This window comes from Lepidochelys kempii, chromosome 1 (assembly GCF_965140265.1).
Source record: "Lepidochelys kempii isolate rLepKem1 chromosome 1, rLepKem1.hap2, whole genome shotgun sequence".
Taxonomy (NCBI): Eukaryota; Metazoa; Chordata; order Testudines; family Cheloniidae; genus Lepidochelys; species Lepidochelys kempii.
The window spans coordinates 44,391,662-44,413,069 of NC_133256.1; the positions used below are offsets into that span (position 1 = coordinate 44,391,662).

Below are 21,408 nucleotides of genomic sequence, written 5' to 3' on the forward strand. Positions count from 1 at the left end.
GAAGTGCCTAGCTAATCTTTCTGCTGTCAGGTAACAGCAGCTGATTGAGAGCCCACCTACTCGCTGTGGTGTGGGGCCTGAGAAAGTAAATAACCTGCATTTGTAGTTCAGAGGGGCCATTAGAGAGCCTTGAAGAGAGAAGCTGGAGCACTTTTGTTTAGGTTTCAGAGTAGCAGCCATGTTAGTCTGTATTCACAAAAAGAAAAGGAGTACTTGTGGCACCTTAGAGACTAACCAATTTATTTGAGTATGAGCTTTCGTGAGCTACAGCTCACTTCATCGGATGCATACTATGGAAAGTATAGAAGATCTTTTTATACACACAAAAAGAAAAGGAGTACTTGTGGCACCTTAGAGACTAACCAATTTATTTGAGCTTGAGCTTTCGTGAGCTACAGCTCACTTCATCGGATGCATACTGTGGAAACTGCAGAAGACATTATATACACACAGAGACCATGAATGGATGGGCTATTACCAGCAGGAGAGTGAGTTTGTGGGGGGCGGGGCGGAGGGTGAGAAAACCTGGATTTGTGCTGGAAATGGCCCAACTTGATGATCACTTTAGATAAGCTATTACCAGCAGGACAGTGGGGTGGGAGAAGGTATTGTTTCATGGTCTCTGTGTGTATATAATGTCTTCTGCAGTTTCCATGGCATGCATCCGATGAAGTGAGCTGTAGCTCACGAAAGCTCATGCTCAAATAAATTGGTTAGTCTCTAAGGTGCCACAAGTACTCCTTTTCTTTTTGCGAATACAGACTAACACGGCTGTTACTCTGAAACCTGTCTTTATACACACAAAGCATGAAAAAATGGGTGTTTACCACTACAAAAGGTTTTCTCTCCCCCCACCCCACTCTCCTGCTGGTAATAGCTTATCTAAAGTGATCACTCTCCTTACAATGTGTATGATAAACACCCATTTTTTCATGCTTTGTGTGTATAAAAAGATCTTCTATACTTTCCACATATGCATCTGATGAAGTGAGCTGTAGCTCACGAAAGCTTATGCTCAAATAAATTGGTTAGTCTCTAAGGTGCCACAAGTACTCCTTTTCTTTTCACTTTTGTTTACTGTCTGTTGTTCACTGGTGCTGATTAAAGTATTGAAATTTCCTATTTTCCACTTTGTTGTAAAGAGACCCTACAGCGTTCTATGCCATATAATAAAAATTGAATCTTTTTTTTTTTTTTTTTTTTAAAAAGGAGTACTTGTGGCACCTTAGAGACTAACCAATTTATTTCAGCATGAGCTTTCGTGAGCTACAGCTCACTTCATCGGATGCATGCCGTGGAAACTGCAGCAGGCTTTATTTATACACAGAGAATATGAAAAAATACCTCCTCCCACCCCACTGTCCTGCTGGTAATAGCTTATCTAAAGTAATCATCAGGTGGGCCATTTCCAGCACAAATCCAGGTTTAGACCTCCCTACCAACACTACAGAAAGAGGGATTCTAGGTGGACTCCTCCTGAAGGTCGAAACAGCAGACTGGACTTCTACATAGAGTGCTTCCGCCGACGTGCACGGGCTGAAATTGTGGAAAAGCAGCATCACTTGCCCCATAACCTCAGCCGTGCAGAACACAATGCCATCCACAGCCTCAGAAACAACTCTGACATCATAATCAAAAAGGCTGACAAAGGAGGTGCTGTTGTCATCATGAATAGGTCGGAATATGAACAAGAGGCTGCTCGGCAGCTCTCCAACACCAGTTTCTACAAGCCATTACCCTATGATCCCACTGAGAGTTACCAAAAGCAACTACAGCATTTGCTCAAGAAACTTCCTGAAAAAGCACAAGATCAAATCCGCACAGACACACCCCTGGAACCCCGACCTGGGATATTCTATCTACTACCCAAGATCCATAAACCTGGAAATCCTGGGCGCCCCATCATCTCAGGCATTGGCACCCTGACAGCAGGATTGTCTGGCTATGTAGACTCCCTCCTCAGGCCCTACGCTACCAGCACTCCCAGCTACCTTCGAGACACCACTGACTTCCTGAGGAAACTTCAATCCATCGTTGATCTTCCTGATAACACCATCCTGGCCACTATGGATGTAGAAGCCCTCTACACCAACATTCCACACAAAGATGGACTACAAGCCGTCAAGAACACTATCCCCGATAATGTCACGGCTAACCTAGTGGCTGAACTTTGTGACTTTGTGCTTACCCATAACTATTTCACATTTGGGGACAATGTATACCTTCAGATCAGCGGCACTGCTATGGGTACCCGCATGGCCCCACAGTATGCCAACATTTTTATGGATGATTTAGAACAACGCTTCCTCAGCTCTCGTCCCCTAAAGCCCCTACTCTACTTGCGCTATATTGATGACATCTTCATCATCTGGACCCATGGAAAAGAAGCCCTTGAGGAATTCCACCATGATTTCAACAATTTCCATCCCACCACCAACCTCAGCCTGGTCCAGTCCACACAAGAGATCCACTTCCTGGACACTACAGTGCTAATAAACAATGGTCACATAAACACCACCCTATACCGGAAACCTACTGACCGCTATTCCTACCTACATGCCTCCAGCTTTCACCCTGACCACACCACACGATCCATCGTCTACAGCCAAGCTCTGCGATACAACCGCATTTGCTTCAACCCCTCAGACAGAGACAAACACCTACAAGATCTCTGTCAAGCTTTCTTACAACTACAATACCCACCTGTGGAAGTGAAGAAACAGATTGATAGAGCCAGAAGAGTTCCCAGAAGTTACCTACTACAGGACAGGCCTAACAAAGAAAATAACAGAACGCCACTAGCCGTCACCTTCAGCCCCCAACTAAAACCCCTCCAACGCATTATTAAGGATCTACAACCTATCCTAAAGGATGACCCAACACTCTCACAAATCTTGGGAGACAGGCCAGTCCTTGCCTACAGACAGCCCCGCAACCTGAAGCAAATACTCACCAACAACCACATACCACACAATAGAACCACTAACCCAGGAACTTATCCTTGCAACAAAGCCCGTTGCCAATTGTGCCCACATATCTATTCAGGGGACACCATCACAGGGCCTAATAACATCAGCCACACTATCAGAGGCTCGTTCACCTGCACATCCACCAATGTGATCTATGCCATCATGTGCCAGCAATGCCCCTCTGCCATGTACATTGGTCAAACTGGACAGTCTCTACGTAAAAGAATAAATGGACACAAATCAGATGTCAAGAATTATAACATTCATAAACCAGTCGGAGAACACTTCAATCTCTCTGGTCACGCAATCACAGACATGAAGGTCGCTATCTTAAAACAAAAAAACTTCAAATCCAGACTCCAGCGAGAAACTGCTGAATTGGAATTCATTTGCAAATTGGATACCATTAATTTAGGCTTAAATAGAGACTGGGAGTGGCTAAGTCATTATGCAAGGTAGCCTATTTCCTCTTGTTTTTTCCTACCCCCCGCCCCCCCCAGATGTTCTGGTTTAACTTGGATTTAAACTTGGAGAGTGGTCAGTTTGGATGAGGTATTACCAGCAGGAGAGTGAGTTTGTGTGTGTATGGGGGTGGGGGGGATGTGAGAAAACCTGGATTTGTGCTGGAAATGGCCCACCTTAATTATGCACATTGTAGGGAGAATGGTCACTTTGGATGAGCTATTACCAGCAGGAGAGTGAGTTTGTGTGTGTGGTTTTTGGGAGGGGGGTGAGGGGGTGAGAGAACCTGGATTTGTGCAGGAAATGGCCCAACTTGATTATCATGCACATTGTGTAAAGAGTTGTCACTTTGGATGGGCTATCACCAGCAGGAGAGTGAATTTGTGTGGGGGGGTGGAGGGTGAGAAAACCTGGATTTGTGCTGGAAATGGCCCACCTGATGATCACTTTAGATAAGCTATTACCAGCAGGACAGTGGGGTGGGAGGAGGTATTTTTTCATATTCTCTGTGTATAAATAAAGCCTGCTGCAGTTTCCATGGCATGCATCCGATGAAGTGAGCTGTAGCTCACGAAAGCTCATGCTGAAATAAATTGGTGAGTCTCTAAGGTGCCACAAGTACTCCTTTTCTTTTTGCGAATACAGACTAACACGGCTGTTACTCTGAAACCTTTTTTTTAAAGGGGGTTGCATTAATGTGGATGCTTACAGTTTCATTTACCTAAACATCAAGCCTGCATGGCCTGGAATATTTGGGAGCACAGGGGTCCCAGTTTACAGAACACAAACGTACTTGCAAGAGACCTTTGACTTTAGTTTGAGAAGTAGAATTGTTTTCCTATTCTTACAACATCAAGTATATTTTACTTTTACCTGTCTTAGACTATATAAGTGGTTTCCACATTGATGTTGAAGCATATACAGTATACTACCAAAAAATATTTAAGATGTACTTTGCAGTACATGGAAATAGGTACTATAGTATTCCAGGATTTCTGAGGCTGCCATTCTTTATGGGAGCCCTTTATCTCCCTATTGCAATATCATTCCTCTGTCCCTGTTGTGAGGCAGTAATCTGATTCCAAGTGGATGCATTCAGGAGAGTAGTTTATCACAGAGGGAATTCAGGTTATTAGTGAGAAAAAACAGGGGCATTGAAGTAGGGAGGTGGTGGAATCTCCTTCCTTAGATATTTTTAAGGTCAGGTTTGACAAAGCTCTGGCTGGGATGATTTAGTTGAGCATTGGTCCTGCTTTGTGCAGGGGGTTGGACTAGATGACCTCCTGAGGTCCCTTCCAACCCTGAGATTCTATGATTCTATGATACTGCTGACTTTCTGTTGAATTCTGAAATCCTCTGTTGGGTTGGCGCAAGTTACCTCATTGTCTTACTCTATCCCATGGCCTGGTTATGATCTACTGGAAAATATAACTACCAATCTTAAAAGTGAGACTAGTGTGCTCAGAAGACTTTTTGGGCATGTGGCCCACAATTGTGGAATTTGCTTCTGGGAAGACTATGAGCCTCAGTGTCTTCATAATAAAATGTAAACTCAACTTTTTCAAACTCCTTACTTAAGGAAAAGCATACTTGTATAAAATAAATAAATGAAACCTCCCTATTAAATGAAGAAAGATGGGAGATTTTCCATGATCACTTTAATAAACTTGTGTTGCATGCCAGTACAGTTATGACTGCAACTAGATCACAGTGGAAGTTGGAAAATTAATAAGCCTTGTTTTGTTAATTGAAATGAGAAAAGCCTAATCTCTGACTTTGTATTTATTATAGTCAAATTGTGACTACATTGACTGGAATAACTTTCAGGGAGAATAAAATGACTGATGCTTTACATTCTGTTTGGATGAGATCATTCATTCTGCTATGCAAATTGACTTAAGTCATATCCAGACGAACACATTCAGTTTAAATGCAGGTTCATTTAGTTGACTGCAGTCATATCAGACCTCTGTTTTACTTTCTGGTTTGGAAATGGACCAGAAACACCTACGTTACTGGTAAATCTTGTTGGTGTTATGCTACTTATTGTAGAATTGCCTGGGAAGAATGACTGAAATAATAGTTCTGCAGCATGACTTGTCAACACTACAACTAAACCATGTATAAACAGAATCTCATGTGAGATTACCTGTTAGCTGTATGTCTAACGATGATAGCATGGGTAGTGGCAAGGCAAGCTTCCCCCACTGCTCGTCCAGTGTGTCTCACACCCAACTATAAGGAACTAACTTGATGGCTCCATTTACAAAAAATAACTTGTTGCCCCCACTGTCTGCCTCCAACTGATATAGTAGATGGGACAAAGATAATAGTTGTGCTGGTGGAAGTGAGGGGATAATCAGGCCTAAGAAAATTTAATGATCCATTTGCCTCTATAATTTTTCAGTAAGGCACCTTTCCCCTATGATCTTAAAAAACGACTACAACCGCACTGGTCTGACATATCAAACTAAATAAGAATATATCATGGTGAGGGGTGGTATTGGCAAAAGTTTGTGAAGGCCGCATTACTTGCTGTAGCAAATCTAAACTGTACCATCATGACTTCTACATCTGCCACACATGTTACAGAAAAGCTATTTTAGGGATGTTTTTAAAGAGTTTTAAAAATATTTATTTGAGCTATTTTTAGGTGCCTTAGCTACCATGAGTCCAAGTGCTCAAGGAAACATACAGGTTTATAACAATGACTTAAAATAGTGTTTTAAGTGTCTACAAGCATTATACATTTAAAGTCTGTTATGGACACCTTCTGGGTCTAGAGCACCTGCTGAGTCCCACTAGGAAGCCAGAAGTTTTCCAGACAAGGGAAAAAATTCTAATTATTTGTCCACATGCAGGTAAGACTACAGTCTGGTGGTCTGACAAGAAAACTTGGTTGTCCCAAGTTTCTGATAGTGACTTCATTCTCTCAGGCAAATTAAATTGAAAGATAGTTGCTGCTTTGATGGTCTAAAGCAGTAATACTCAGACTGAGGCTTGCGAGCTGCAGGTGGCTCTTTAGTGTGTCTCCCTCGGCTCTTTGCAGCTCATGATATTAAAACAATGTGTGATTTATTTATTAACCAATCAGGATGCTTTTACTATGTTACTAACCAATTGTAGTTGATAAAATAATAACACTTAGTTAGTCATTTTGCTGTGACTATATCCATCTATCTTCCCCCATCATTATAGATATATATTCTCCCATCATTTATTTATATATTTTTATATATTCCTCCATCATACTATTTAAATATGAATCGTAGTACTATAATAAATGAAACAATGAATTCACACTACTGTGGCTCTTTTGGGTAATGTTGATTGCTAATATGGTGCCTGATCCACTGAGTTCTGATATCACTGGTTTAAAGACAGTGCTCTACATTCTGTTCATTCTGTTTTGGATTATTGTGCCAGGTTTTCTCACTTTTATTCTCCTTTTTTACTGTCACTAACTCACTTGGTCTTATGTTCTGTATTTTTCTTGCTTTAATATAAATTAAAATGTTACTGTCACCAGGAATGATGGATGCTGAATTGGCTACCTCTTGTTATGTGACCCTTACACAGTCTGATATTTAAAGCATTAAAAAAGCAGTGACTACAAATACCTGCAGGTTGTAAATAAAGCTACGTTTCTCATTCACCTTTGCCACTATCTATGGCAAGTATGCCATAGAGCTATGCATGCTCCCCCCACATCCCCTCCCCCCCAATAATTTCAACTCCTTTCTGATGGAAATTAGAGGCTGGCAATTTCCTCTGAACATCCTATTATTAATTGGAGAATATCCAGAATATAAATATGAAACTTTTCATAGCCTTATTAAGATACTAGGCCAAATTCCAATTAAATGTAATTGATGCTGTGAGTATAACTTACACTTCAAGGGATAGGTATGCAGGGTTATAAAAAAAACTAACAGAAGAGTGTCAAAGTGTCTGACAGGACTGGATTATTTTTCACCTCCACTGTTCTTACTTTTTCTTCCCTGTTCTACACCTTTGGCATGTTAATTGTTCACAACACCATTTATGTCCCTGCTCTGAAGATTTTGCATTCTAAACAATCAAATCTCCTACAGATAAGAGATCCTACCTTGGGCCCTAGAACAACACAGCAAATATGCAGTCTTATGGGAATATATTAGAGGTTGTTGGAGAAAGCGTTGGATATACTTTTCCTCACTCATAATTTTTTCCACAGTTGCCAAAACATTTCACAACTCCTGAATAGCATGTCCTACTAGAACTGCCTTCCAAACCTAGTTTGCAGTGTCATCTATTTGAAATTGTTTGTTGTCCTAGGTGATAAGGCCCTTAGCATCTGGAATAAACTCCTTATAGTATTGTAAAACAATGGGATGTAATACTAAAAACAGTTTTACTTTTTGAAGTGCACAAGTTGCACTTAAAATCTAAATCCTTAAGCTATAAAATTACATGTTAGAAAGGAAGCACAATTTAATAGCTAAAAGTAATCGTTAGACTATAGATCTAGCAATCATAAGATCTTGGTTCTGTGTGTAGGTCTGCCACTTGACATGGGGTATGCAACGTAAAGGTGATCTGCCAAATAAAAACTGAGGATGAATTCCTGTGTGGAATCTTCACTAATCAGACTGTGGGGGTCATTAGCACAGAAAAAAGCTTAAAATAATGCTTTTTTTTAAAAGAAGTGATCTATTGTCAGCCTTAAAACTGTTTAAAGACAGTTTTCAGAGTAACAGCCGTGTTAGTCTGTATTTGCAAAAAGAAAAGGAGTACTTGTGGCACCTTAGAGACTAACCAATTTATTTGAGCATGAGCTTTCGTGAGCTACAGCTCACTTCGTAGCTCACGAAAGCTCATGCTCAAATAAATTGGTTAGTCTCTAAGGTGCCACAAGTACTCCTTTTCTTTTTAAAGACAGTGGAATTCTAAATCAGGTGAGTTAACTCCAAACTCTCCTAAGGCATGCTTTCCATTTGATTCTTATATGCCTATGTGACATATTTGGTATTTGTTTTAATCCTGTTTCTTCGCTGTTCAATGTGGCATTCCTCAGGCTCCATTTTTTGAAATCCCTTTTCATCAGTTTCTGTATATATCCATTTAATTATTTCATGTTACATCCTGGGTGTCCATTGTTGTTAATGTCCCTTATGTATGTACCTCTTCTTGCTGACTCTAGTACTGGCATTTTTGTCCTGTGCCAATGCTTGGACACGTTGTAAAAACAGATGTCAGGATCCTTAGGTGTGTTGAAAAAACAACTAGCTTCTCCAGTTCCAATTACATTCATGTATAATAGAATGGCACTTGTGGTATCCGTAGCACTACCATCTTGAGTTCTGATCTTCAGAGCAAAACCGGGTAGAGCCTAGTCAGTTCTTGAATGTATTTAATGCTGCAGGAAGTGGTTTTGAATATTCAGTCACTACTGAATCAATGCTCCATCTGGTTCTAGGGGACGTAGTATCTGAGCACCAGAGCGTAGCCTTTTATTTTATTTACAGTGAATTTTTTGATGTTGTATTACACTGCCATGGGTTGGGCTCTGATTGCTACGGTTGCAAACTCAACATAGTGAAATTGCTTCTGGAGCTTTTCTCAGATTTGGGGACTCTAGGAACACACAATATCCAAGTGTAACGATCATATAAACACAATCACAAGTACAAAGTCTTATCTGTACTATAAGTTTTGTTAAAGTAATAAGCAAAGTTACAATTACCCGTGTGTTGTCAGATGCTGGCGGCATGTGAGTGTTCTGTCAGTGTGCTGTCCCAGCTCTGCTCAGATAGCGAACACAGCAGACCTCGATCGAACTGCCCAATAAAACTACAGACCCATTTCAGTAGCGAAGGCACTTGGCCAGGTTTATTGTCGATGAAGCATGGTATTATGTCCTATACGTGCTACAAGTACATTTAACAAATGCATGCCCATGACAATGGATGCAGCTCAGTGAATGGCCAAACTTTCCATTTCCCCCTAGGCTGGCCAAAGACACTCCCTCTGAAATTCCTTTTTATACCCCAATACAAACAAGTTACGTACTGCCCCTCTGACTTGGCTAGTTACTGCCCCTCTGATGTGGCTAGGTACCACCCTTTACCATGTATATGTTGGTTCAGTCAAAACATCTCTATCCATCACACTGTCATCCTGACCTTATCTTTAAAAGGGGGTCAGTGTGTCCTTGTGTCATCTTTGGGGAGTGTGTGCACACCATAATTCTGTGTTCTGGTACCACCCTTCTCGAATGTTCTTGCAGGGGTGTCCTGTGCCTAGTGCTGCTTAGGAGTGTGTGTGTTTTTGCAATACCAGCCCTGTTCTGGCCAGGGTCTGTGAGCCTGCATGCAGGAAGAGCCTGACTTCTGCTCACAGCCTGACTTTTGCTAACTTTGCTTTATGTTAGCAGGACTTGACCACTACTTTAGTTCAGGCTTCTTATACCAGGTCTCATGTCTCAGACTCTCTCTTTCTACTATACCAAGCATATAGAAATCCTATGAAAACCTATGGAATTATAACTATAGTCATTGTGATGGTTTCCCCCTGGGGTGCCACCTGGAACTGAGGTACCACTGAGCCCCCTCACCTGCCAGTCAGGACTCCTCCTCATGCTGTTCTGCTGTGACACGCTGAAAAGCTCTGCAGCCTGCACTTTCGCCAGCAGTCATACAGATCAGGACACACGCAGCTGCAGTTACATGCAGGCTATCTGACCAGCTCCTGCATAAGAAGGTTACACCCAAGGTAACTCCCAGCTCCCCTGGCACGCACCCCCTTTGGTGTATAAACCCAAAATTATACTGTCTTGCACTGGACAGTGATCTGTACACTATAAGCTCATAAAGTTCGCCCCGTCCCTTAATGTGGAGAGGAATATGCAAAAGCATTTGCCCTTTGAGCTATGATTCCCATATGCTACACTCCAACTCACTGGTTTAGATAAAGCAGAAACAAATTTATTAACTACAAAAGATAGATTTTTAGTGATAGCAAACAGATCAAAGCAGATTACCAAGCAAATAAACAAAAAATGCAAACTAAGCTTAATCTACTAAATAGATAGGGTGAGAATCTGCTAATTCATATCCAAAGAGATGATGCAAGCAGGCTTCAGATTCTTAAGGGGCAAGCTGCAGTTGCTTTACAGCTTGGGATCCCCAGGTGTTTCATTCACAGGCTAGACATCCCTTTAGCCTGGGTCTAGCACTTCCCCCATTTCAGTCTTTGTTCCTCAGGTGTTTCCAGGAGTCGTCTTGTGTGAGGAGTGAAGAACCACAGATGTCACTCTCTGCCTTATAGCTTCTGCGTATGGTGGGAACCATTTGTTCCAAGGCTTGGTTCCCAGACCAGTCTGTGGGGAAAATTACTGGCATCCCAAGATGGAGGCCAGCATCCTGTGGCCTGGTCACATGGCCTTGTAGAGTCAAAGCAGCCGTTACTTACAGGGTGTTTGGAGCATTCTCAGGACAGCTCACCAGGTTGGAGATAAGCTTCTCCTAAGGCCTGTTGTTCTTTCTAATGGCCCATTGCCCTGAATAGGTCCTTCCCCACCCACTAACTAGACTGAAAGTCTAGTGGGCATTACCCAGGTGTAACTACATTTGAAATACAGATACATAGTCAACATTTATAACTTCAGATACAAAAATGATACATGCATGCAAATAGGATAATCATTCAGCAAATTATAACCTTTTCAATGACATCTTACATGACCCATTTGCATAAAATGCATCATAATTATGCCATAATCATATCATAATAATATCACTGAAAAATATGGAGTGCAGTGTCACAGTCATACTCCCATCCTAAAAGATATTCTAGGGTCTGATGGAGCTCTTAAAAGACAATCATCAGTAGAGGGACAGTTCCTGCTGGGGTTTTCACATAGGTATTCCCTTGGGTCTTCCCACTCCTTACCCAACCAGAGTACTCTCTTTTATATTGTAGTTCTGACCACACCTAATACCTTATGCACATGCATGCAGGTGTCAACCTTCTTTCCCTTATCTGAACTTCCACATCCCGTGAATATTGATTGGGATGCCCCATTTCTCATAGGTTGTTTGTAGTTCCTCTTATTCTCCTTAGCATCTACGTATGACATGTACCCTACGGTCAAGATAGATATTCAAAGGTCTTACAATCGGGTGTCTCGTGGTCTTGGACAATATGTTGCGGCCTATTGCAATACATTTTTCCATAACCTCACCTATTGGCACTTCTTATGCGGTAACCTTGCTGGCATAGGGTTATTCCTAGGTCACGCAAACATGTCAAGTGTTCTTAAACCTATGGCCTAGTCTGGCTAAGCTAAAATCTTACAAGTCTCATCCTGTTGGCCTTGTGTTTCGGCCATGCTTTACTAATACCTAATGCACGCTCATCACTCTTAAATACTTAATCTTCTATTTCTATAATTTTACAATTTAATCTGTTTAGCATACAGGGTGAAATTCCTTCCTGATTCAGGCCTCCTGACCTCTGAAATATGAGGAATGATATATGCTTCAGCCTAGGTAGTGTAATGGTGGTGCTATTCTTGCTCCTATGACTGTTGACTTTGTTTTTGAATCTCATCCCACTTTTCTTCTTCAAGTAGATGCAGCCGTGTGTGCTACTTAGGTGTGTGCATGCCCAGCGCACCAGAGCCAGAGAACTTTGCCCAGCAGTGCCCAAAGGGGCGGCACTCACGCTTTGTGCCCCGGGCAGGGCAGCACCACCCCAGTCCCCTCAGTTCCTTCTCACTGGGTGTGGCTACAGTCAGAACTCCATCCGGTGTTTCGCCCCCTGCTCATTGGTCTGTTTTTGAGAATTTTTTTCTTACATACAGCCGTTCGTAGTACCTCTGGGTAAGTTTATGTTAGTTTAGTTATAGTGGCTATCTACTCTCTCACCAGGGTTCAAGCGCTGACTGTCCTGTGGGGCGGCCATCCCCAGCAGTGACCCCCCTATTGATTATATATGAAACCCATCTATAAATGATAAATGAATGACAAAATGAACTAATTGGCTATAACAGTCTTTCAGATGAGTCTCTAATGGTCCTGGTCAAGTCATTGATCCCAGAGAATTTTTTTAAGAGATGTTAGTCTCTGTGCTCTTTGATAAAATGAGCCATCTCTAGTTTTGTAAGACGCTGTACTGATTTTGGTACCTGATTGTGCCCACCCTGTAAATGGTTGCATTGTAGTTGTGAAGCAATTCCTGTTTGAGTGTTACCTGTATATGCAGTGTTGAGATAGCTGTGTTGGTCCCAGCATATTAGAGAGACAAGGTGAGTGACTTTACCTTGAATGGTCCCTTGAAATATGTGTGAACTCTTTATGCTAAAGGGGAGGGGGGGAGGAAAAAACAAGGGGAAATAGGCTACTTTGCATAATGACTTAGCCACTCCCAGTCTCTATTTAAGCCTAAATTATTAGGCTTAAATAGAGACTGGGAGTGGCTAAGTCATTATGCAAAGTAGCCAAGTCATTATGCAAGGTAGCCTGTTTTCCCTTGTTTTTTCCTAACCCCCCCCCCCCCCCCCCCGACGTTCTGGTTAAACTTGGATTTAAACTTGGAGAGTGGTCAGTTTGGATGAGCTGTTGCCAGCAGGAGAGTGAGTTTGTGTGTGTGTCCGTCCCGGGGGGGGTGGGTGAGAGAGCCTGGATTTGTGCTGGAAATGGTCCACCTTGATTATCATGCACATTGTAGGGAGAGTGGTCACTTTGGATAAGCTATTACCAGCAGGAGAGTGAGTTTGTGTGTGTGGTTTTTGGAGGGGGGTGAGGGGGTGAGAGAACCTGGATTTGTGCAGGAAATGGCCCACCTTGATTATCATACACATTGTGAAGAGAGTGGTCACTTTGGATGGGCTATTACCAGCAGGAGAGTGAGTTTGTGTGTGGGGGGGCGGAGAGTGAGAAAACCTGGATTTGTGCTGGAAATGGCCCAACTTGATGATCACTTTAGATAAGCTATTACCAGCAGGACAGTGGGGCGGGAGGAGGTATTGTTTCATGGTCTCTGTGTGTATATAATGTCTTCTGCAGTTTCCACGGTATGCATCCGATGAAGTGAGCTGTAGCTCACGAAAGCTCATGCTCAAATAAATTGGTTAGTCTCTAAGGTGCCACAAGTACTCCTTTTCTTTTTGCAAAAACCACTAGTGTTGTGCTTGCAAATTTAAACAATATAAATGGTAATAAGCCATTGGACTTGGATGGTTTATACCTCAGAATAATAAGATACGTCCGTGTGAGGATGTAGCAAACCAGTTAGCTTATGTGTTCAGTCAGTCTGGTACCACATCAGAGGATTGGAGGGTGGTTTATATTACCCATCTATTGGTTTTTCTATTAACATGAACCAAAGGCCTATAAAACAGTTAGTCAACTCATTTCTACCTTAGACTAAAATTAACTAGTCTAAAGAGCAGACTAGTTTTTGGCTCAAGGTTGAAGGTACAGGGATTATAAATAGTAAGTTACATAGTTTTACAAAGTATAGATAACATTTTGTAATATGAGTAAGGCTATTGACAAAGAGTGCTATGATGTTGTCAAGGAACCACATAAATGCATCAGTCTTAGGCCTAGTCTACACTACATGGTTAGGCTGATGCAAAGCAGCTTACATCAATTTATTTGTGTATGCATCTATGCTCAAATTGGTCTCCCACCACTGTAAGTGACCCATTATGCTGACATAGTAATATCACCTTCCCGAGCAGCATAGAGCCACAGTCAATTTATTTTACTCCTGGGGGAATTCTGTGCCACTGTGTATGTGCAGAATTCATGTCCCCCACATATTAATTTGCTTCCCCGCAGAAAAATGACTTTCTGACAGGGAAGCAAAGGGAAGCTGCAAGAGCAGCCACCCACTTCCTAGCTGCGCAGGTACATCGTTTCAGGCACCCAGAGCAACCGGCGGAGAGGTAAATCATCGCAGGGCTGGGAACACCCCAGCCTGTGGCTCCTAGCTTGAGCCAGGATCAGCTGCTAGTCCAAGCTGGGCTAGAGGCAGGAGAGGATGGGAATTCCTTTCCCCTACAAGGAGTGGCTGGGGCTGTGTCAGACCCACGCATCTGGACCTTCCATACCCAGACACTCTGGCCAAGCCTCACCCCGTACACCCAGAACCCCCTTAGCCCTCCATACCCAAACCCCACCCCACTGAACTTCAACCCCTGCATTTGGAGCCCCTCTGCCTCCAGACCCCCACCCTGCACCCAGACCATCCCACACTGAGCTCCCTGCACTCAAGCCCCCACCTGATGAGCCCCACCCCCCTGCAGCACCCTGAGCCCCCACATCCAGATCCCTACACCACTGACCCCCAACTAGCTGCACCCAGACCCCCACCCCACCAAGCCCCACTCCCCCAGTACCCAAACCCCCTGCTGAGACCCCCCTGCCCAGACCCCTCCACTGAACCCCAAACACTTTCACCTGGAAGCTACTGCAGAGTCCCATTGCACCTGGAACCCCCTTCCCCCAAAGAGCATCTGTGCATCCAAATCCCCCCACACCTAGACCCCTGGCTCGCCACTGAGCTGCCTGCACCCAGATTGTCCCACACAGAATCCTCTCACCCCACACCTGGATCCCCCCACACTGAGCCCTTCCACACTTGGATCCTGCCTTGTTGAGCCTACCTGCCCCACACCTGGTGCACCTGACACAGAAGGGCAGGGCCCTAGGGTGTTTCTGGGGCAGGTCCAGGCCTTGTGCTGTGTCAGAATCGGGTACAGCCTCACCACTGAGTCTATGTCTCAGGGTTGCAGGTAGAGAGGCTGCAGGGTGATCTCCCACCTTCGTGCTCCCCACAGCCAAGCTGGAGCCTCTCTGCATTTATTTATTGACGACTAAAACTTTTGGAATTTTGAATTTTCTGGTGCAGAATGCCCTCAGGAATAGTATTTAGGTCAACACAGTGAGTGTGTAGACACTGCGTTAATTATGTTGACACAATCTGTCCTCCAGCAGCTGTCCCACTGTGCCCCACACTGACCGCTCTGGTCACCATTGTGAATTCCACTGTCTAGGGGTCATGGAGACCAGATGGTCCTCTTTCCCTTTAAAGCCCTGCTAATTTTTGAAATTCCTTTTCCTGATTTCCTGGCTTGGTGAACACACCCAACAGCTCTCCATTGTTGAATGCAGCTGCCCAATTCGCTGTGCTGGTTACAAGCTCCAGACGTGCTCCTGGCTGGAGCAGACGAGATATTGGATCTCCTGGGCTTGTGTGGGAGAACAGGCTGTTCAGGCACAGCTATGGACCAGCTGTAGAAATGTCGACATCTACAAGCAGATTGCTCAGGAGACGCAGGAGAAGGGCTATGACAGGGACCAGCGGCAGTGTCAAGTGAATAACAAGGAGCTGCAGCAGGCATACCAGAAGGCCGGGGGGCCAAGCTGCAGACCTACTGTTTTTACAAAGAGCTGCATGCCATGCTCAGTGGAGACCCCAGCACAACCCCCAGCAGCCCCGTGGATACCTCCATGGAGCCCAAATCACAAGCCCTTGCTGTGTACACTGAGGAAGGGAGGAGATGGTGGATGAGGAAGAGGTGTATGGGGGACAGGCAACCTATGGATCCAGCTGTGCAGTGAGCCAGGATCTGGTTTTGACTCCACCACAGTCCTGCCAGTCAAGCATGGTGGGGGTAAGGGATCTCATGTAAGTGTGTAGATAGATTTTCAGTAATAGGGATGGCACCCCCAAAGAGGCAGAACACATCTTTTGACTTTACTCGTGCTAGAAGAGGTAGTAGTACAACCAAGAGAGATAGAGTTGGTATCTGCTTTTTGTTCCTCTCCATAGCTAGGTCGGGGGCGGGAGGGATGTGGTGCAGTTTATTTACGTACACAGAGATGTCCCTTGAATCCTCCTGAGAGATCTTGATGAAACTTTCATGGAGGTACTCTGCAGTCCTCCCCTGAACATTTCTAGGGAGGGCTGCCTTTCTTTCTCTGAAGTAGGACACTTTCCCATGCCACTCGGCAATGTCAGCCAGCACTGTTGCAGTACACAGGCTAGTAGCATATGAGCCCAGGCAGCTTCAGGACACCAACAGGAGCTGTGCTCTCAGTGCCTTTGTTACCCTCAGGATTAAGGTATCCGGTAAAATCACCGTGGCCTGTGGAAAACAGCGCCAGTATTCAGTGCCATTGCTCTCTACAACTAGAATCACGCAACCGAGCAGTTCTCTCCTCATTTCCCCAACCCCAGGTGGGCAGGCCATATTCACTGTGGCAAGTGTATTGAATGGCACCGTGCGCAAGCAGTCCACACCGAAAGCAAGAATGTAGTGCATAAAACTTTAGGGGAGCAAGGGAAGTGAGTTCAGCATCTTAATTTTTGCTTTCTGTAGTAAATGCACTGACAGTGATACTACTGTGTGTTTTATCTTCAGCTGCTGCCACTGCAGCGGCCTTCAGGGTCTCCCCCTCCACACCCGTGGAATGCATGAGCCAGACAAGGAGGAGAAAGAAGAGGACTCAGGGGGACCTGTTTGAGATCCTGCAAGCCAGTACTGCATCAGACAGTGAGCACAGGGCTGGAAGATGAACATTGCAGACAGCCTGGAGAATGAAAGAGTGGAGAGGGGAGAGTCCAATAAGTCCCAGTAGGAAAAGGAGAGGGAGATGCACCAGGACATAATGGGCCTTCTCAGGCAGCACATGTGTGCTTCAGACTCCGGTGGACCTGCAGGTTCAACAATCGCATGCTCAGCTCCCTCTGCAGCCCAGCGAGAACTCAATATCAGGATCTCCCTAAAATTCCCTGTGGCATCAGGGGTCGCTGCACTCTCCCTACCATTCCACTCTGCAGGACATTAAAGACAATCACAGCTTCACATACCTATACAGACCTCTGAAAGGCATGGCTGGTGTATGTGTAGCTGAAATGGACATGAATGTTCTTTCCCTTTCATAAGTTCTGTTCTCTTAATTTATTACGTTGTATTAAGTTTTTTAGTGTACAGTAGAATCTCAGAGTTAGAACACCTCAGGAATGATGGTTGTTTGTAACTTTGAAATGTTCGTAACTCTGAACAAAATGTTATGGTTCTTCTTCCAAAAGTTTACAATTGAACATTGATTTAATACAGCTTTGAAACTTTACTATGCAGAAGACAAATGCTGCTTTTATCCATCTTAATTTAAATGAAACAAACATAGAAGCAGTTTCTTTACCATGTCAAATCTTTTTTAAACTTTCCCTTTATTTTTTTAGTAATTTACATTTAACACAGTACTGTGCTGTATTTGCTGCATTTTATTTATTTATTTATCTATCTCTGTTGCTGTGTGATAGCGTACTTCTGGTTCCAAATGATGTGGTGTTTACCGGTCAGTCCGTAACTCTAAGGTTCTACTGTATTTGTTTTAAATAACACAGGGTTTTATTTTGCACTGATTTTACTACAGAATAAAATCCTGTCTGAAACATAATTCGTCTTTATTAGTTTATTAGCTGCCAAGTGCTTAGAAGTTCTGAAAGCAACTAATTACTTGTTACTGCACAATGTCACACAACTCAGGATCATTCACACATGCAATAGATACATTGACAGTGTTCTATTTCTGTATGTACAGCAATCATCACATGATTCTTGCCAAGCCACCAAAGACTAGGGCCATGTAGAGCACACTACAATAACACCCACTACTCTGGCTCACTGTTAAAATGGTCTTTCAAAGCCTCCTTGAGTTGTATAGCTCGGCATTGAGCTCTTCTAATGACCCTTGTATCTTGCTGTTCAGACTCAGCAGACAACCACTCCACCTCCATCACGACAGAAACTTTTCCCCCTTTGCTTCACATACGTTATGCGTGACACAGTGGGCAGCTATAGCCATTGGGATATTTTTCTCACTAAGGTACAATCTTGTGAGTCAACAATGCCAGTGTTGATTTGTGTTGATTTGCTCTTCAAACAACCAAAAGACATTCAGCTCTCATTCTGCACCTGCTGAGCAAGTCTTCTGGAACTTCCCCAGTGTTCCAAGACTTAATGAAAATCAACATTAATGGTCCAGCAAGCTCCTCTGCCAGTGCTTGTAAAACTATTGGATGCAAATTATGTGGATCTGCTCATTTAAATGTCTGACTTTAGTAGCTTCTATTTAACATCCTCTGGAGAGACTAGTGGAATTGGAACTGTGTTAGCACCATATGATGAGACCATTTCATCTGTTTTTCCCCCATTTTACAGAACAGAAATATTTATTGAACGCACTTCTGTCTTTTCTGCATTATTATTGATAATTCTGTCATTTCCATCTAGTACTGGACCAATACCATTTTCAGTATTCTTTTTGTTTCTCATATATTTTTAAAACTTACCATCCTTAGCACTGCAGGCCATAGATTTCTCATTGTGTCCATTTGCTTCCCTTATCAATTTTATGCAGTTCCTAACTTCTGATGTATATTCATTACTATCAATTTCCCCTTTCTTCCATTTGTTAGGTATATTTTATTTTTTAGAGTTGCCTTCACATCCCCTCTAAACCAGGTTGTTTTTTTAACCAGTACGTCTTTCTTTCTCAATTGTGGCAGTGTGACTTTTGGGACATTTTAGTAAGGTGTTCTTAAACAATTCCTCATTACCATTCACGTTTTTTATTACGGTCTTCCTTCCAGATGATTTGATTTATAATTGTTTCAGCTTTGTGAAATTAGCCCTATTCAAATTCCAAATATATGTATTACTGCTCTGGACTTTATTTTATTTGCACATTATAAATGTGATCAAGTCATGATCACTTTTACCTAAGCTACCATTAATTTTTAGTTTAGTAATCAGTCCCTCTTTATCTGTCAAGATGAGATCTAATATAGAATTCCCCTGTGTTGGATGCAACACCCGAGTTAGAAAATTATCATCCATAGTATTTAGAAATTCCCAGGATGTTCTAGTACCAGCAGCATGAGATCTCCACATGTCATTCAAATTGAAGTCCCCCCTGATCTCTCAGCTTTTTTCCCCTACACATTATAGATAGGTGTATAAGGAGGCGGTCATCCTGTTCCCTAGTGTGATTTCGTAGTTTTTAGCAGACACTAATACCCCATCTTTTGCTTTATTGGTTAGGATCCTGATCCATAAGCATCCAATATAATTTTCTTCCGAGTTATTAGTGACTTGGAAAGAGGTAATGCATATTTGACATAGAGTGCTGCGTGCCTTCATCTTTTGCCCACTTGATCCTTCCTAAATAGGTTATAACCAATGATTTTTTTCACATTCCAATAATGTAAGTCATCCCCACCACATTTCAGTAATACCATCTAGATTGTATTTATCCTCATAAATGAGCGATTTGAATTCCTTGTTTGTTACCCAGGCTCCTAACGTTGTTGTATAGGCAATTAAATAATTTCTTCTTTTTATGTTTTTTGGTTCCTTGATTAATTTTGTTCTGAATATCTCGATTTTGTGCTGATTGCTCAGATCTTCCCTCTTTTTACCTTCCTCTTTTGATATTAGTTTAACACCTTCCTGACTACTCTACCCATCCTGTCCCCGAAGAAATTGGTTCCCCTTCTTCTGATGTTGAGGCCATCCAAACTATACAGTCCCTTCTCCTCACAGAAGGTGGACCAATGTTCCACAAAACCCAAAGATACCACGAAGCTAGCTATTCATTTCTGTCTTCCTTTTTTTGTGGGACAGGAAGGATCTCAGAGAAGATCTCTTGGACAGTCTTCCTCTTCAGCATACTTCAGAGTTCCATCAAGTCTTCTATTACCAGGGAGCTAGATTAATGCCAATATGAATCATCACTAATTGATCCTTGCCTACCTATTATTCTTGACATCTGGTGTTTGTGCTCTGGGAAAGCAGTACACTGTCCTGTTGTCTTCCTGACCCTTGCAGAATGTTCTTTTGAGTCTTCTGAGTATTGACTCTCCAATAAGGATATTTTGTCTTTCTTGGATGGTTGGAAAGCTCTTTGCGGGCAAGCTTGATTTTCTTACAGGTTGGGCCAAGCTGGCATCTACTTGTCTTCCCCGTACAGCTCTCTGTTCTGTTGGGCCTGCTGGATCATGAGAGATATCTTGCATAGTTTCCATGTTGAAGACCTGGTATTGATTTGAAACTTCTAGCTGTGTGGAATTCCTCCTGGTTCTCTTCTCTCTGGTGGCGATAGCCTGCCTATTTTTCTCTGTCTACAGCCATGTAGAGTGCCACCATGTCCTCTTGCCTGTAGTGGTTATGAACTGCCAAGCTTTCGTTCTGAATTTCTCTCTCTCCAGTTCCTTTGTGGCCAGCTCCATTCTTCCTTGAACCTGAGGTAATGGTGTTTCCCAACCCTTGCTGTGTATGATCTCCTCAGCTTCTCTAATTCTCAGTAACATCTCAACTTGCACCTCCAATCCAAGAATCATTTCCTCCAGCACAGACAACAACTTACACTTCATGTGCAGGACAGGAAAGCGAGCCGAGGGGTTTTTTTCATCGACGTAGATAATCCACCTCTTTGAGAGGTGGTAACTAGGTTGAAGGAAGAATTCTTCCGTCAACCTAGCTGTGCCTACAGTAGGGGTTTTGTGTTGTGAAATTTCACAGCCCTGAGTGATGTAGCTAGATTGACCTAAGTTTTAGGTATAGACCAGGCCTTAAGAGTAGATGAGGCCACTGAGAGAAGTCTCTAAATGGAGGAATTCATAAGTTGGTGATAAGCACTATTATTTTCCAGTTTTATGTCCTAGAGCAGACTGTATTTGTAGACTAGTAAAACTTGTTGTTTACTCTAAAATTTGAAATAAATAATGTAAGTGATGTGTCTTAAGTTTCTTTAATGACTGGTGGCTTTTAATATGAGCAGATGTAAGTGACGCATTTGGTAGCTGCTGTTGACTTCCTATTTTTGTCTTGTTGGGTAAAGATTTGGACTATGACAGTGAAAGGGAAATGATGACTAGTTGCTACCTCTTCCATTTGAATTGCTACCTTACACAA

At 42.9% G+C, this 21,408-nt stretch overlaps 2 protein-coding genes across 4 annotated transcripts in view; both read left to right on the forward strand.

The window, feature by feature from the left end:
* POLR1D (RNA polymerase I and III subunit D) overlaps positions 1–21,408 on the forward strand; it is a 29,876-nt gene that overhangs the window by 558 nt on the left and 7,910 nt on the right. The gene's annotated exons all lie outside the window — the stretch shown is intronic.
* LOC140910214 (uncharacterized) lies at positions 1,259–21,233 on the forward strand. The gene is made up of 2 exons (XM_073340650.1): positions 1,259–3,424; positions 16,849–21,233. Exons 1-2 carry the CDS (start codon positions 1,668–1,670, stop codon positions 16,949–16,951), a joined length of 1,860 nt encoding a protein of 619 aa, XP_073196751.1. The 5' UTR covers positions 1,259–1,667; the 3' UTR covers positions 16,952–21,233.